The sequence below is a fragment of the Calliphora vicina genome, chromosome 1 (genome assembly GCF_958450345.1).
Source record: "Calliphora vicina chromosome 1, idCalVici1.1, whole genome shotgun sequence".
Lineage (NCBI taxonomy): Eukaryota > Metazoa > Arthropoda > Insecta > Diptera > Calliphoridae > Calliphora > Calliphora vicina.
Genome location: NC_088780.1, coordinates 129,404,008 through 129,420,151, shown reverse-complemented (window position 1 = coordinate 129,420,151; position 16,144 = coordinate 129,404,008). Strand labels below are relative to the sequence as shown.

At 28.3% G+C, this 16,144-nt stretch overlaps 2 protein-coding genes across 2 annotated transcripts; both read right to left on the bottom strand.

Moving 5' to 3' along the window:
* Nucleotides 1–3,172: 3,172 nt before the first annotated feature.
* On the bottom strand, nt 3,173–3,572 carry LOC135962353 (uncharacterized). Its single transcript, XM_065514240.1, has 3 exons — nt 3,521–3,572; nt 3,331–3,460; nt 3,173–3,264 (listed from the first exon to the last, which is right to left on the bottom strand). Exons 1-3 carry the CDS (start codon nt 3,533–3,535, stop codon nt 3,173–3,175), a joined length of 237 nt encoding a protein of 78 aa, XP_065370312.1. The 5' UTR covers nt 3,536–3,572.
* A 4,446-nt stretch (nt 3,573–8,018) lies between these two features.
* LOC135952781 (uncharacterized) lies at nt 8,019–8,907 on the bottom strand. Its single transcript, XM_065502715.1, has 3 exons — nt 8,796–8,907; nt 8,217–8,738; nt 8,019–8,149 (listed from the first exon to the last, which is right to left on the bottom strand). Exons 1-3 carry the CDS (start codon nt 8,905–8,907, stop codon nt 8,019–8,021), a joined length of 765 nt encoding a protein of 254 aa, XP_065358787.1.
* Between the last annotated feature and the right edge of the window lie 7,237 nt (nt 8,908–16,144).

The following is a 16,144-nucleotide window of genomic DNA, read 5'->3' as shown; positions in this document are numbered from 1 at the left end:
AATTGATTTTATTTGTTTTGAAAATTTTTAAATGCTAATTATATTAGAGGTGTTAGGTCAAGCAACTTTTAGAGACTAAAGAGTTCTTCAAAAAAAAAAAAAATACATTGATCAATTTGAATAAGCTGTAAATGCTACCCAGCTTTTCTCCTGAGATAATGTTGTGACTCTGAATGTTTGGTTACAATTATGGAAACGCAGTTATCATTGCTACCAACTAAATATTGTAAGAAGACTTGATTTTGTTGACATAACTTTATTAAGAAAGTTTTATCAGTAGTTAAGTACACATACAGTGGGGAGCACACATGAGTACATGTTTATATTTTGTGCACTTCTTATGGAATACAAATAAAACTAATAAAGTATATCCAAAAATTTGTTCTGTCATTTATTTTATGTTTAATATGTAACATAATTAATTACAATTCAAAACAAAAAACATGCAGTTCCAAATAAAAAAACGGACAAAACTAAAATAACTCGCATGTACTCAATTTTGCACCCCACAATAATTTTAGGGAAGAATTGCATTTTTTTAATTTTTTTTCAAAATCGGTTATTACGTAAATAAATTTTTACACGCATTGGAATATTTTCTACCAATTTTTCATTAACTTTATTTGGAATACTCTGTCCCTCGTGCTCAATCCGCTGATAAAGCTCGTACAAATTGGTATCAGTTAACCGGTATTTTTTCAACCGCCAATTCACGATTCACCAAAAATTCTCAAGAGGATTGAACTCAGTACATTAAGCTGGTAACGGCATTAATAAGAAATTTTTCTAAGAACACCATTCTTTACGATTTTTGACGTGTCCATTGGGTCGCCATCCTATTGAAAAATTACTTCTTCTGCAGGATTTTCTCTTTTATATACAAAATCGTTATGATGAAACTACAAAATCGGTATGATGAGTCTGCAAAATACGTAGATGGTTTTCTTTACCCATTATTTCATCGATTTTTTGCATTGGTCCAAGGTGGCGCCATATAAAGCAACCCCATGTATAACCGTGTGTCACAATTTTAAAAAAAAATCGGCGAAATAATGAGTTAAGAAGACTATCTGCGCATATTGAAGACTAATAATACTGAATTTATAGACTTGCCATTCCGATTTTGTAGATAAGAGCGCCAATCATATCGAAGAAGTTATTTTACAGCAGGACGGCGAATTAAAGCACTCATCAAAAACCTTGAAAAATGGCTTAATGAGCACAATTTCTTTCGAAATAGTGTCCAGTTCGATATCCCGACCTCAATACGTAATCATCTTTGTATTTTTAACATTCATCTTCATACAAAGTAGATTATAACGCTAATCCTGCTGAAAATGTAATTTTTCAATAGGATGGCGACCAAAGCACACGTCAAAAATTGTTAAGAATGGTGTTTTACGTAATAACGGATTTTGAAAAAAATGTTAAAAAATGCAATTCTTCCCTAAATTTATTGTGGGGTGCAAAATTGAGTACATGCGAGTTATTTTAGTTTTGTCTGTTTTTTTATTTGGAACTGCATGTATGAATTGTAATTCATTTTGTTACATATTAAACATAAAATAAAAGACAGAACACATTTTTGGATTTGATGTAGATCGTAAACTCTTCTGTCAAAGCTCAGTTGTCAAAAACGTCAGAGGAGAAAATGTAATAATAAAATGAAACTATGTGAAAACAAGCACCTCCGTTAATAACCTACACTGAGTAAATGAGCAAAAAAATGTTGCTTTTAAATTTTCAATTTTATTTATTTTCGTGAGTGATTTTCCAGACACAAATTTGATCGAAATGTCTTCAAAATTGCGACCTAAACAGTCTGCCAGCCAGACTGTTTTTACAGAAAAACAAATTCAATTTGTTATTATAACTCCGAAACTGCTGAGCCGATTAAAATGCAATATATATGTAAAATGTGTACATAGCACGGGAAAAATGTTTCCAATATTCAATCAATCGAAATAAGAACATTACCTACTCAATTTTATGTATGTATATCAAATAAAAAAGTTAAATTTTGTGAAAATGAGCGAATTCACTTAATTGTGAATAAATTCTAAAAGAATCAATCGATTTTTATCTTCGATACCTGATTTTATTGGTATTATATGCGGCTTTGCCACAAATTAATAAACCTGAACAAGTTCTGCCTTTTTCGATTTTTCATGAGTTTTTTAAAACACAAAAATTTGCTATTTTCACGTAAAAAATATATTTTTTGCTTCAATTTGTTGTTATAACTTCAAAACTACTGAGCCGATTAAAACACAATATATAACCGGATTAAGATATAAATTTAAACTTTTTCAAGTTAACTTCAATAATATCGGACTAACCGTTTTTGAGTTATCATAAATTATGTGGAGAAACATAAAAAAAAATTCACAATTTTAGAAAGAAAAAAATTTAAAAAAAAATCTCTCCATAGAATTTAAAAATTTTACCATTTTTGTACTACTGGAACCACAATACATCAAAATTTTGTAGTGGTTTAAAAAGCCTCCAAATTTTTTCGATTTTGTTGCCCTGTGTTATTTACACAGTTATTTATTTACCTGTGTATCGGAATCAGGAAATATAAAACCCTCCAGTCACCTTAGTTGCTGACTTGGAGCCATTTATATATATTGGAAGGACGAGATTGGAACAGTGCCTTGACCCATAATAAATGTAACAGATCTTTCCTCAACGATAAAACTATATTTTATATAAATAGCTCCATAAAATTCAACCAATAATTCGAACCTGGCTGTTTGTTAAGAATTCAGATCAGTTTAAATGTATTCGGTTCATACATTTCCCCCATCAACTTCAATTAAAAATTTGTTAGCACAAATTATTTTTACGCTTTCGTTACTTTAGCATAATTTGATGGGTATTATTATTAATTTTTTTTTAACAAAAACAAATTAATTGAACTTTGATTTGCATTTGATTTTAATTATATGATTTTATTGCCTGTCATGTTACAGTCGCTTCAATTTTGCTGACGTATCATTATTGTCGAAAAATGCCTTAAATTCTTGTTTAACATACATTTCCTGAACCCTCTTTTTTTTAACAAAAACTAGTTCTTATGCAATTTGTTTTAGATATTTCTTTTTTTATTTATATATTTATGAATATTAATTAATCAGTCACGTAACAGTTTTTATCTAACAAACACATTTTAAATATTAATTTTCAATGTATTGGGATCAACAATTGAAGCAGTTTGTACATGATGAACTTGGGATGAGCCACCTAAATGTTCATATTGAGCTAAATAATAAAAAAATTATTAAAAAATTTAAAATTTTCTTTAAATGTATAAATATTTTAAGCTACCGATAATTTGTCTTTGAATTTCTTCAAAGTCGTTGTCATCTTTGTATTTTAAAAATTGCACACCGGGACTGTTTTCAACTGGGGCAGCAAAAGCCAAACACACACAGCATATTAAAGCAATGCACAAAATCTATTAAATTCAGAAATAATTTTTTATTATTATTTTTTAAAAATAATATTACAAACATACCATAAAAGTTTTCATTTTTATTCAATTTATTTGACTGCAACTTTGGTTTCTGTATAAAATCAACTAAATTCGTTGTTATCTTTGTAGCGTTATTTTATATAATTTTTGGTATTTATTTTTCTAAATTAAAACTTGTTTAAAAAATTTAGTTTTGGCTATGGCATTTTGTTTAAACTATGGTAAACTGGAGTAAAAAACATTAATTTAAATATTTATTAAAAATGCTACTAGTTTATTTTTGTTTTTTTTTGTATGCTCTTTCTAGCTATTCAACGGATATTATTAATTTAAATAGTTTTTGAATACTCGTAGGTTGTTTGGCGAGTTTTTGAGACAGTAAGAAATAGAAATTTGTCTACATAACGATAAGTTTTATAAAAAAGTTATTTTTATAAATCGTATCAGGTTTTTAGAAAACTTACTTAGACTTATTTTTTGGAAATCAATGTTCCAGTGGAAGTTTTCTTAAAGATATCTTATATAAATACTTAATAACATGTCAGAGTTACTACGGGATTTATCTTTTGCTCACATACTTTTCATAATTTTCATATATTTGGTCAGATTTGCACAAGACAAAAATTACGAGAAAAATCGACAACTATGACAACTATCCGTACTAATTAGTAGCAGACAAAGGGCTGAAATTAAATGGAGCCGTCCAATATATTTTGATTCATTTACAGTTCTTTTTTAATTTTCATAATGGATTGTTAAGCAATACTAAAAAAAGTAAGATGACAGTATTACACTAGTCAAGTGTGATCTGTGAACAAAAACTAATAAGAAAAACCTATAAATGAATCACTCTATATAAAGTGTAATTTCTTAAGATCGTTCAACTTTTTGGAGTATGCGAATGAATAAAAATCAAGGTTGTGTGTGCCATTACCGCTAAAATATATTTACCGATATAATCTTAAATACCTTTACCGATATTCAATATAAAGAAAATATAATACTTTTTCATATTTGATAAGAACTGGCTTCAACAATGACTAATAAGATATGTTAGAGACGTTTTTTAACAAATTCTATCATTTAACAAGTAAGAAAGTTAGGTCGGTCTAATACCATACACCAAGTAAATGATTTCTTTTAAAATTTTAATAATTTATATTCGTGAGTGATTTTCAGAAGTTGGCCTTATACGGGAACTATGACCAATTATGGACCAATCACTATAAAATTAGATCGTGTGATTTATGTCTATATGAAAGTTATTTATGTTGAATTTTATGTGTATACCAAAATTTTTAAGAGATTTATGCACGTTAAAGTGATTTTCGGAAGCGGGTCTATATGGGAGCTATGATGGACCGATCGTAACAAAATTTGGTAACACAAATTTCGTATATATGAAACTTATTACGAGAGAAATTTGTGTAGATACCTGTGTAAATTAAGTAGTCCAATTTTTGGAGGACATTTGTAGGGGAGCTGGGTGAAATAATCTACAGATTTCAGCCATTTTCAACAGGCTTCGTCATTTGGTCAAAAGAATTGTATGTACCAAATGTTATCGAAAGATCTTCAATATTGCGACCTGTATTTTGCGCACAAGGTTTACGTGGACTGCCAGACGGACGGACGGACATCGTTTAATCGACTCAGAAAGTGATTCTAAGTCGATTGGTATACTTTAAGGTGGGTGTGAGACTAATATTTTTTCAGTATGACCACTATGGTGGTGTATGTGGTGTATGAATTATACCGTTAGACTAATACAAATTTAGCCATTTTCCAAACTAATTTCAGAATTTTGTGTTTGATTATTTTTCAGGACTATGCACATTGAGATATAGCCAAACAACTTTTTGCGTGTCATTAAGGAATTTTTTTACATATATTCGAAACAATATTTGGACAATCAACAAAACAAAACATACAAAAATCAACAAAAACGAAAAAAAAATCTATTTTAAAACTGAAAATTTCTTAAATACCTTTTTAATAGAAAACACCCACAATATACTAAGAGGGGTTTCCGCATGCCTTCTAAATTTGACATACTTTTATTCACATTTTTAATTTGAGCTAACTGTTCGAAAAGCCTAAAGTTGGATTCCAAAACGTGCAAAACAGGGTGCTATTGTAGATAAATCCAATCCAAATCAATCTGTGATCACTGATCTTGTATACCAAAAATCTATTTTTAGTATTACAAAATTTTAAGTTGATAATAACTTTGTAAATACTGCCATTTTAAGGAAAATAAGCTCAATCTGTGATCACTCGTATTTTATGCCTAAAATCGATTTTTAGTATAAAAAAATTCAAATATTTTTTATGTGATAAATTCCCAATTTATTATTGATAAATTCACTGGGTTATTTTATAACAAAAATCGATTCTTAGTATAAAAAAACTCGATTTTATTAAAAATAAGATCACTCATATTTTATAAGAAAAATATTTTAAATCGTTACTAACTTTGTAAATACTGTGATTTAAGGGAAAAGGACCTTAGTCTGATATCACTTATATTTAATACCAAAATATATATATATACTTTGTTTAATACCATAAATAAATTTTTAGTATAAAAAACTGAAATATTTTAAATCGTTAATTACTTTATAGATCACTCATATTTTATATAAAAAATCTAGTTTTAGTATAAAAAAAATCAGATATTTTAATCATTAGTAACTTTTTGGTATAAAAAACTTAAATATTTTAAATCGTTTTTAACTTGGTAGTAGTATGTTTTAGGGAAAATAAGCTCAATCTGCGATCACACATATTTTATACAAGAACTCGGTTTTTAGCTTAAAAACCAAAATATTTAATTTCTAATTACCTGGGAAACCGGAAATATGCTCTAAAAAAAGCGTTTTAGGCGCTTTAAATATGCAGTAAAAACTTTAAAATATGCTCTTAAAATTTAAAAAATATGCTCTTAAAAAAACAAACTTTTACATAATTTTTAACCAAAAAAAATTTACTTAAATTTTCAAATAAAAATCGTTGTCTATTGGATCTGAAAACATTTTTATACATAGAAAATGTTCTTTCGACATCAACTGATGTTACAGGAGCAAATTTAAAAGACAATATTTCTTTAACACTTAGAACGGTTAAGTTTGAATTAGAACTAAAATTTGATATTTAGATGGAGCTATTATTAAAATAGTGCTTATTTTATATTAAAACAAGTAAAAGAGCTATAATCGGCTGTGCCGAATCTTATATACCCTTCACCTAATTATACTTCAAAATAAAAAATTTAAATATTTTTAGGTGAACAAAAATTTTTTTTCAGTTTTTTAATTTTTTGGAAAAACAATTTTTTTTTTAGGTGAACATTTTTTGGAAAAAAATTTTTTTCGAATTGTTATTTTAAATTTAAAAAAAAAAATTCTGTTTTTTAAATTTTTTTTTGGTGAAAAGCCTTCTATTTTTCAATTTTGAATTTTAAACAAAGGAAGTAAAAACCTGTAACACAACAGCGAAAAATAAGTAATACAAAATTTGTTTTTGATAAACTCAAAATATGCTATATATACAGTAAAATTCTTAAATAGTTCTGAAACGTGGAAATATCTTATCCATGTGCTCATTAGACTCACCAGAAAAAACATGCATTTGCATATTTTGGTTTCCCTGCTAATTACTCACATTTTATGCCAGAAATCTATTAAATATTTTAAATCGTTAATAACTTTCTAGATACTGTAATAGTAAATGTTCGCATTTGTAAAAGTTGCAAGCCTTATAAAGTTTTCCCAACCAGAGATGGTAGGAAAACTTCACCTTGCTTTCTAACATGGTAGTAAACAATTTAATTTGTTTAAAGCCTACTTATGTCCATATATTCGATACGTTTATACATTACTTTGCAATCGGCCTCGTAGTTTTGAAAATTCAGATTTCTTACCAACTTTTTGATAATCTACTCCAGTGTGAACTGTTTCGGTCTTTCCATGATAAATTTTCAAACAATACTGAATGAAAATAAGTTGACAGTAAGATACTTCATCATTTGCAATTGTAATTTAGAAGTTTATAATAGTATTTCAGAAATTTCCGATTGAATTTCAGATAAGAAATTCTGAAATATGATTGGAAATTTCTGAAATTCAATTGGAATTTTCTGAAATATAATTAGAAATTTCTAATACGATTAGAAACTTTTGAAATACTATTGATATGTAAAAATAAATTTAAAAAAAACTCTAATTGCATCCCTCTATATCTTATTTAGTACGAATAGTAGATAGTATTCTCCTGTAACAATTCAACACCTTACATATATATTTTTTTATTGTTTTATGATCATTAGTTTCTTTACTTTTCACACAAACCTCGTAATTCTATTTGCATAATTATGATCAGATACTGAGTGCTTTTTCTTATTAGTTTACAAGATTTCCCAATTTTATGATCGGGCATAATCCGTGAATACAACGTAAGCCAACATAACATTTTGTAAAAAATATTAATACTTCTTTATTTGATTAAACTTACAGATGTAGATAATTAAAACAATCTTTTACTAAACTAGCTTATTGAGAAAATTAATTTTTTCTGGCTTTATAACAAAAATGAATTGATTAATAGTGTACGCCTTCTCGAACTGATCACGCAAGGGATACAGGTCATCGACACCAGATGGTTTGTTGGCTTCTGTAATAAATTTATGAATCTGTTAACAGAAACACAAAACATTTGTATTCATTTGTATTTCACTTACCTTTTTTTAAATGTGTGGGTATTATATAGGCCTTCTTTTGTGTCTTAACTATATAAACATCTGTTGTATTCGATCCCTTATTCCCTGATATCGTAGATGCTTCACCACTTGCCTCCAGAAAAGTGGAGGCCAAAACTTTTGCTGCTTCTATAGTTTTATTGTATTGAGGTTGCAGTACAACAGCAGCTGGCTCTTCAATCATTAACATGGGCGCTGAGTCTTCCAACTCAAGTTCTTCTATGGAGGAGGGAGGTGTAACAAAACCTGGATGTTTAGTAAAATCATGGGGTTTTCCAGATTTTGGCAATAGAAGCGGCAATTTTACTGAGTTGGCAAAAGGTAATTGAAGATTCTTATGTGAAACTAAACCCGATGGTGGTGGATCATATGAAGTAAATAGTGGTGGATAGGAAGGTTCTGCTGGAAATTTTGGGTTTTTTAATTCAGGTCGCGTGTTAAAATTATCAATTGAACGTTGAGGTTTGGTGGTGTAAGTTTTAGTTTGTTGCAAGGTTTTATTGGCTGTAATTAATTAATAGTTTTATCACTGTTATGGGGATTTAATTTTGCTTAAAATACCATTATTGTTGTGGTTTGATGTTAGTGGCGGTAGATATTTATTTTTGCTTAAAGAACGCCCATTTAAATCAATAGCTTTGGTGGCTGCTTGTGCTTCCGAACAAATTTGCATACAAATTACACAAAGGATAAAAACTCTCACTTTCCCTTGCGATTCCTAGAAAGTTTTTTTTAAATATTGGTTAACATGTTTATTTTATTTAGCATTAACACTCTTTTATTACCATAATTGTGGTTAATATATTTTTTTTTCTTTATTTGTTTATTAAATTTGAAATTAATAGTTCACCATGTCTTTAACAACTAAACCACAATTGTTCGTTAACAATACTATTTATAAATGTTTCAAATAAAGTTGTTTTATTTGTTTTCATACATTCAATCTCCTATAGATATTGTGGGTGTCGAGATATTTATGATAATTTATATGTAACGGGAAAATGTTTTAAGTGGAGCAAAGTGTTAAATGTAGCAACATTTTTTATAAGAATTTAAATACTTTACTATACTAAATTTTTAAATAAATAAGGATATATTTTTCCAATTTGGAATCATAATATAAGTTGATCTAACGATCATCATCAGGCTAAGAAAGCTTCACTGCCTGTCAAATACATAACATTTATTATCTATATTCTAGAATATCGTATAAAAGATTTTAGTATGACTTATTATACATATATATCTTTTGATCTAGTTTAAACACTGCTATATATAGGGTGCATTAAAATTCGTTTAAAAGCTTTTGCCGGCTTTTATAAACAAATATTAACCACTGCCAACAAATGGGCTTACTTTTCAACACAAAAATAATATTTATTTTTTTGCTTCATAACTACACTTAACATCCATTAACAAGTAAATTGCCATATGACCCTGGCTTCTTCTACAAGTCTTAAAAAGTCTGAAAATAAAGCCATATTTTTTATATCATTCATATTTTAACCATTTAATCAATTGTTTGGTTTCCAACAGTTTTTATTTTTTTTTCAACTTGTACATCATCTACATATCTCATTAGAAAACACTAAAATATTCAACTTCTCATTATGTCAATAAATAGTTTAACACTTGAGATAAACCACAATTGTAATGAACGAACGTTGTTGGTTCATCCAAATAATTGATCACTCACTCTTTATTGATGGTGTTATTTTGTTTAACAAACTTTATTAATTGTAACAGTCATAATTTTGTATGGAAGTATTGTTGTTTTTCTGCGTTTATTTCTTTGAAGTTGAGAAAATATTTTCATAGACACACATAAATCTTCTTTTTTTGTTTATTATTTGTATGAAACATACTTAAAGATCAATATTTAGGTAATACATATGTATATATAAACTTGTTAAATGATGGTAATTATATGTATGAATTTAAATTAAATGTAAGTTATCATCATTATTTGTGAAGAAAATATATCCACACAAAGTTTGAGACTTGACAATGAGTCCAAAGTCATATTGTAGTAAAATTATGAATGGATGGAAAGATATTAATTCAAGTATTCTAAATGTAAAACATCCAAGAATAAGTATAAGTCAAACTATGTTTTCAGGAAAGGTATTATTGTGTTTGACGATTAGTGATTTGTGTCAGGCGGATTAGCAGTAACTGCTAAAGTTTATAACAAATATTAAAGGCCTGGACAAGACAACATTTTGTTGGAAAATGCCTTGCTTCAAAGTACAAACTGTTGTTCAATGTCATTATTCAATATGAATGGCATATTGTAAAGGGTAATTCATTTAGCATTTTTTAACTTAAAATCTAATTGGATGTCGGAATTTTTATTATGATCCGAAAGAACAATCTTTGGCCTTTACTTTTTAAAGATAACTGTAAGTAGCCAATCGGAAGGTCCAATTTTCATCTCTCTTTCTGAATAACAAAAATATGAGAAAATAACACCAGTCACGCGTGATTTGTGGAAAAACAAATTAAACAGGCTCTAAATGAACAACCTTTTAACAAAAATTGTTTCATACATACATACAATAACCATTATTGGGCATTGCTTTCAATTAAGGTTCACTTCTGAAAATATACAAATTTGTTTATATGAAATATATATACTAGGGTGGACCGATTTGTATGCACAAAACTTTGTTGATATTGTGCCATCGACTTTTCGATAGCTTAAAATAAAAGTTGAGAAATTTTGGCACCTCAATAATGATATTTTTGATACGTCGCACAGTGGCGCCATTTGAGTTTTTTCGTTACAAAAATCATAACTTTTGAACCAAATGAGATAATCAAAAAATTTAAAAGGCATATTTCATCAGCCTATGAAATGAGTATTTGAAAATGGTTCTACGCCTTTCAGATGCATACTTATGGGTTAGAAAAGCTGAAATTTGTGGAAAAATTAATTTTATGGGAAGTAAAATAAAATATTTTTTTAAAATTTTTAAGTTTTTATGTTTCTTTTAAAGGCTTTTATGATTTAAAATTATTCCAGAAAATATTAAAAAAAAAAATTTTTTTTTTAAAAAAAATATTTTTGGTTGGTTTTTCAATGGGCAATTCCACGAGAATCGCTACCACGACTGAAAAAAGAAAAACACTTGAAACTTTTTTTCAAGATGATTTGAATAGAAGAAATAATAAAATGTTACTATGTGAAAGTATTTAGATCATATTACAACATTTTAAAGACAAACATAATAGTTTAAACTGATTATATTTAATTTTTTAATGTTTTAGGTATGTTTATACCCTACACCACCATAGTGGGGAGGGTATTATGCGTTTGTGCAGATGTGTGTAACGCCCAAAAATATTGGTCTAACACCCACCTTAAAGTATACCGATCGACTTAGAATCACTTTCTGATTAAACGATGTCCGTCCGTCTGGCTGGTTGGTTGGTTGGCTGGCTGTCCATGTAAACCTTGTGCGCAGAGTACAGCTCGCAATTTTGAAGATATTTCGATAAAATTTGGTACATATTTTTTCGGCCCAAGGACGAAGCCTATTGAAACTGGCTGAAATCGGTCCATTATTTCACCTAGCCCCTATACAAATGTCCTTCCGAAATTGGACATTATCGGTCATAGATGTTTAATTTATACATGTATATCCACAAATTGTGCTCCAAATAAGTTTTATATATACAAAATTCATGTCACCAAATTTTGTTACGATCGGTCAGTAATTAGTCATAGCTCCCATATAGACCCGCTTCCGAAAATCACTTTAAAGTGCTTAAATCACTTAAAAATTTTGGTATATACACAAAATTCAACATAAATAACTTTCATATAGACATAAATCACACGACTTAATTTTATGGTGAGCGGTCCATAATTGGTCTAGATCCCATATAAGGCCCACTTCCGAAAATCACTCAAAAATATAAATTATTGATATTTAAAAAGAAAAATATTTTTACTCATTTACTTGGTGTAGGGTATTATATGGTCGGGCTTGACCGACCATACTTTCTTACTTGTTTTAGGCTAAAATTGCGGAAACTAGGCTCCCAATTAGCTTGTAGTATGAAATGAATTTGACTCTGATTGTTTTTTTGTTATTGTCAAATTGTTTATTAAAACCGAATGTATATTTTTTTAGTTTTTGTATACATACATATGTATGTATATTTACAGAATATATATTGTTTTATTATAAGAGAAAAATCTGTCACGTACGGTATGTCACGTAGGATATTAAATTTTATTTAGTATAAAATCATTGTTTTTTTTTAAATATGACGGATTGTAAAGGAAAAATATTTCGTTTAGTGTAAGAAATTAAATGAAAACATAACATCTCTCACGATTCGAATATTTTCGCATATTACTACATGTACCTCAAAATGAGTTCCGTTTTATATCACGTACGATATACCCTTATTTCGGTCTATATTTTGTACAACAATATTTCGAAAGAACGTTTTATTATTTTAAAATATATTACCCTCTGAATGGAACATAAATACCAAATTATTTTTCAGATACTCTTATTTTTGCAAAATCTATTCCACTCTATAGGCGTACAAATGTCACGTACGATGATATGGAATTGCCCATATGTCATTTTTGAAACCATGTCTTTTTTAAAAATTTTACCTCTAGCAAAAAATGGGGCAAGAACGGGCAGCTGGAAATTTTTGCATTAGGTAAAGGAATAATCAAAGAACTTATTTTGAAAATATGGCAAATACAGAAATTGATAGTTTTTTTTATTTTCCTTTAAAGTTGAGAAATATTGATAAAATGTATAGTTGGTAAATATCGTTTGGAACCATGTCTTTTTTAAAAATTTTACCTCTAGTAAAAAATGGGGCAAAGACGGGCAGCTGGGAATTTTTGCATTAGGTAAAGGAGTAATCAAAGAACTTATTTTGAAAATATGGCTAATATAGAAATTGATATTTTTTTTTATTTTCCTTCAAAGTTGAGAAATATTGAAAAAATTGATAGTTGGTAAATATCGATTTACCTGGACAAATACAAAGCAAACAGTACCCTTTCTTTAATTTTTTTTTGCTCAAAAGAAAGCTTGGGTCTATTCCTTTAAGACCTATTTGGTGGCTTAGTGGGATGCGAGTGGGATATATATATAGCAAAATAAATGTTTTGTAACTCAAGATATACAATTTTTGATTTGTTTTTACAAAATCGAACTTTTTTCCAAAATGGGCCCTCTTTTTAAATTTTTTTTGCTCAAAAGAATGCTTAGGTCCATTCCTTTAAGAACTATTTGGTCTCTTAGTGGGATGCGATAGTATCAAAATAAATTTTTTAACACAAAAATTGTATGTCTTGAGTTACAAAATATTTATTTTGTAAAAAAATATTAAAATTTTTTTATTTTTTTTTAAATATTTTTTTCGAAAGACTCAAGAAATAGCTATCTAAACTATTTGGGACACATTTTGCTAAGAACAATAGGTAATAAGTTACATGGATGAGAAAAATCACATGTTTGGCCAAAACTCCTCTAACTCCGAGAGTTCTTGACCGATCTGAATTACTATCTATTTACAATAGGGGTAACCTTGGCAAATTTCATCCCGATCGGAAGACATCGATTTTAAAAGTTGGTTCACTTGACGTGAATTTTATTATGATCGGTCCATAATTAGTCATAGCTCCCATCATAAATAACTTTCATATAGAACAAATCACACGATGAAATTTCATGATGATCGGTCCATAATTGGTCATAGCTTCCATATTTAAGGTCCACTTCCGAAAATCACTCACGAATATAAATTATTGATATTTTGAATGGAAGATGTTTCTGCTCATTTACTTAGTGTAGGGTATTATAAGGTCGGGCTTGACAGACCACACTTTCTTACTTGTTTCTCTTTGGGGTTATGTGAAGTCAAAAGTCGTAATTCGCAATACTGGAAACATTTTTTAGAAATTGGATAACCTAGATCGTTGTCTCGGCCAAAACTTTAATGAAAGTGGATGTAAATGTCACGGCTTGTTCACATTCAATTCTATTTTAAGAGATTTATTTAAAATTAAAGAAAATACTAAATAAATTACCCTATATTTATGAGAGTTTAAGTAATTTTCGAAATTGGTAATGGAGCGATAGTAAACATTTCAAAGGATGGATTTCCGTGTCAAATGTCTCGTTTTTGCAATTTGCTTACTTTGTGATTTTTTGTAGTCATGAGCATGCACAAATATCAAAAACAGCAAATAAACTAAATTCGAAAATATATAATTAAATGGAACAAGTGTTACAGGAATTTGAAAATAAAAAAAGATTTTTAAAGTTAACACTTTTATCTGCAATATCGAGCCAAATTATCGTAAGCGACAAAACACAAATTTTACAGGAGAAGGTTTTTTTTGATTATTTTGAAATTTATACATAGAATTAAAAATGTTATGATGCGATATAATATAATTTCGTTCAAGCTATTTATCTATTTTTCAAAAACATTTATAACTTTTGACAATTAAAAATTCATGGAATACTTTATAGAAAAATATGACAAAAAAAGTTTTTTATTGAATTTTTGCATAGATAAAAAATTTTCGAATTGAAATTAAATTTTTATTTATAAATAATTTTTAATGAAATTTCACAGTAATGTAGATTTTTCTATTTAAAATGTAAAAATAAAAACGCATTTTGAAATTTATTATCAGCAATCCCGCAATTCCCAAAAAAGTGTCGAAAAATTCAAAAAATTTAAATTTTTAGTTTTTTGGCTATAATATCCATACCAGGGTCGGGGTTATCGGGACCCTTTACAAAATAATTAGAAACATATTGAGCCACCTATAAGCGGTTATTATATTTTGATATCGGATACGCGATTTGAGAATTTTTACCCTAAAACTTTATTTTACATAAAAAATAGGTGTTTTTTGAAAGGACCTGGTCCCCTCGGTAACAAAAATTACTTTTCCTTTAGAATATTTTATGAGAACTTTGCTTTCAGAAAGTAGAAATTCCTTATACACCCTCTTAGACATTTTTTGCTATAACTCAAAAATAAAAAAAGTTATTTTTTCCCAAAAAATTAGCGAAAAATCGCCTTTTTAAATTTTTTTAAATTCAAATACATATAACTTTGGACTTAGTCTTTACTTTTAAACAATTCTTTTTTCATTTGACACATACATGTCTTCTTAATCCAATAAAGGAAAACTGGAGAAAATCGGGAAATATTTGGATACGCTGTTATCAAAAAACTGGAGTAGGGTGGGTAAAAATGTTGAACATTTAATTTTCAAATGCGAATATCTCCTAAGCTATAATAGATAATTGAAAGCTACAATAAGGTTTTTTGTAGTGCTCGATGAGAAGATTCTACATGTATAATGTTTTTGAAATCGGAACTCAAACCAAGAAATAATATCGTTTTAAAAATGTAACATACCCGAGGTGTCCTACTTTGAGGGCCCTTGGTCGCGCCCCTGGTGGGCCCTTGAGCTCCACATTCAAAATTTAAACTCGGCAACACTTCTTCTTTGAGCATGTGAAATTTCATTCAAACTAATCTAAACATTTAGAAGTTACAGATTTATTTCCCTCTTTTTTTCTATACCACAGTGTGTCGCTTACGATAAAATTTGTTTACTGTAAAATATAAACATTGACTTACGATAAAATCTTACCTCCTATATTTTTGATGTTATTAACAATTTTGATATTCTGAGAACGCTAAAACATCAGTCGGTCCATAAAATTTTAATTTTTGCAATAAAACAAACATTTTAAAAATGTCGCTTACGATAATTTGGCTCTAATATAAAACCATAACTAGTTTACACTATTTTCCTACATCAGGTAACAGCAGTTGAGACAATTAGTCCAACAAAATTATTGATTTGATTTAGTTCATTTATTATTGAAGTTTAGATACAA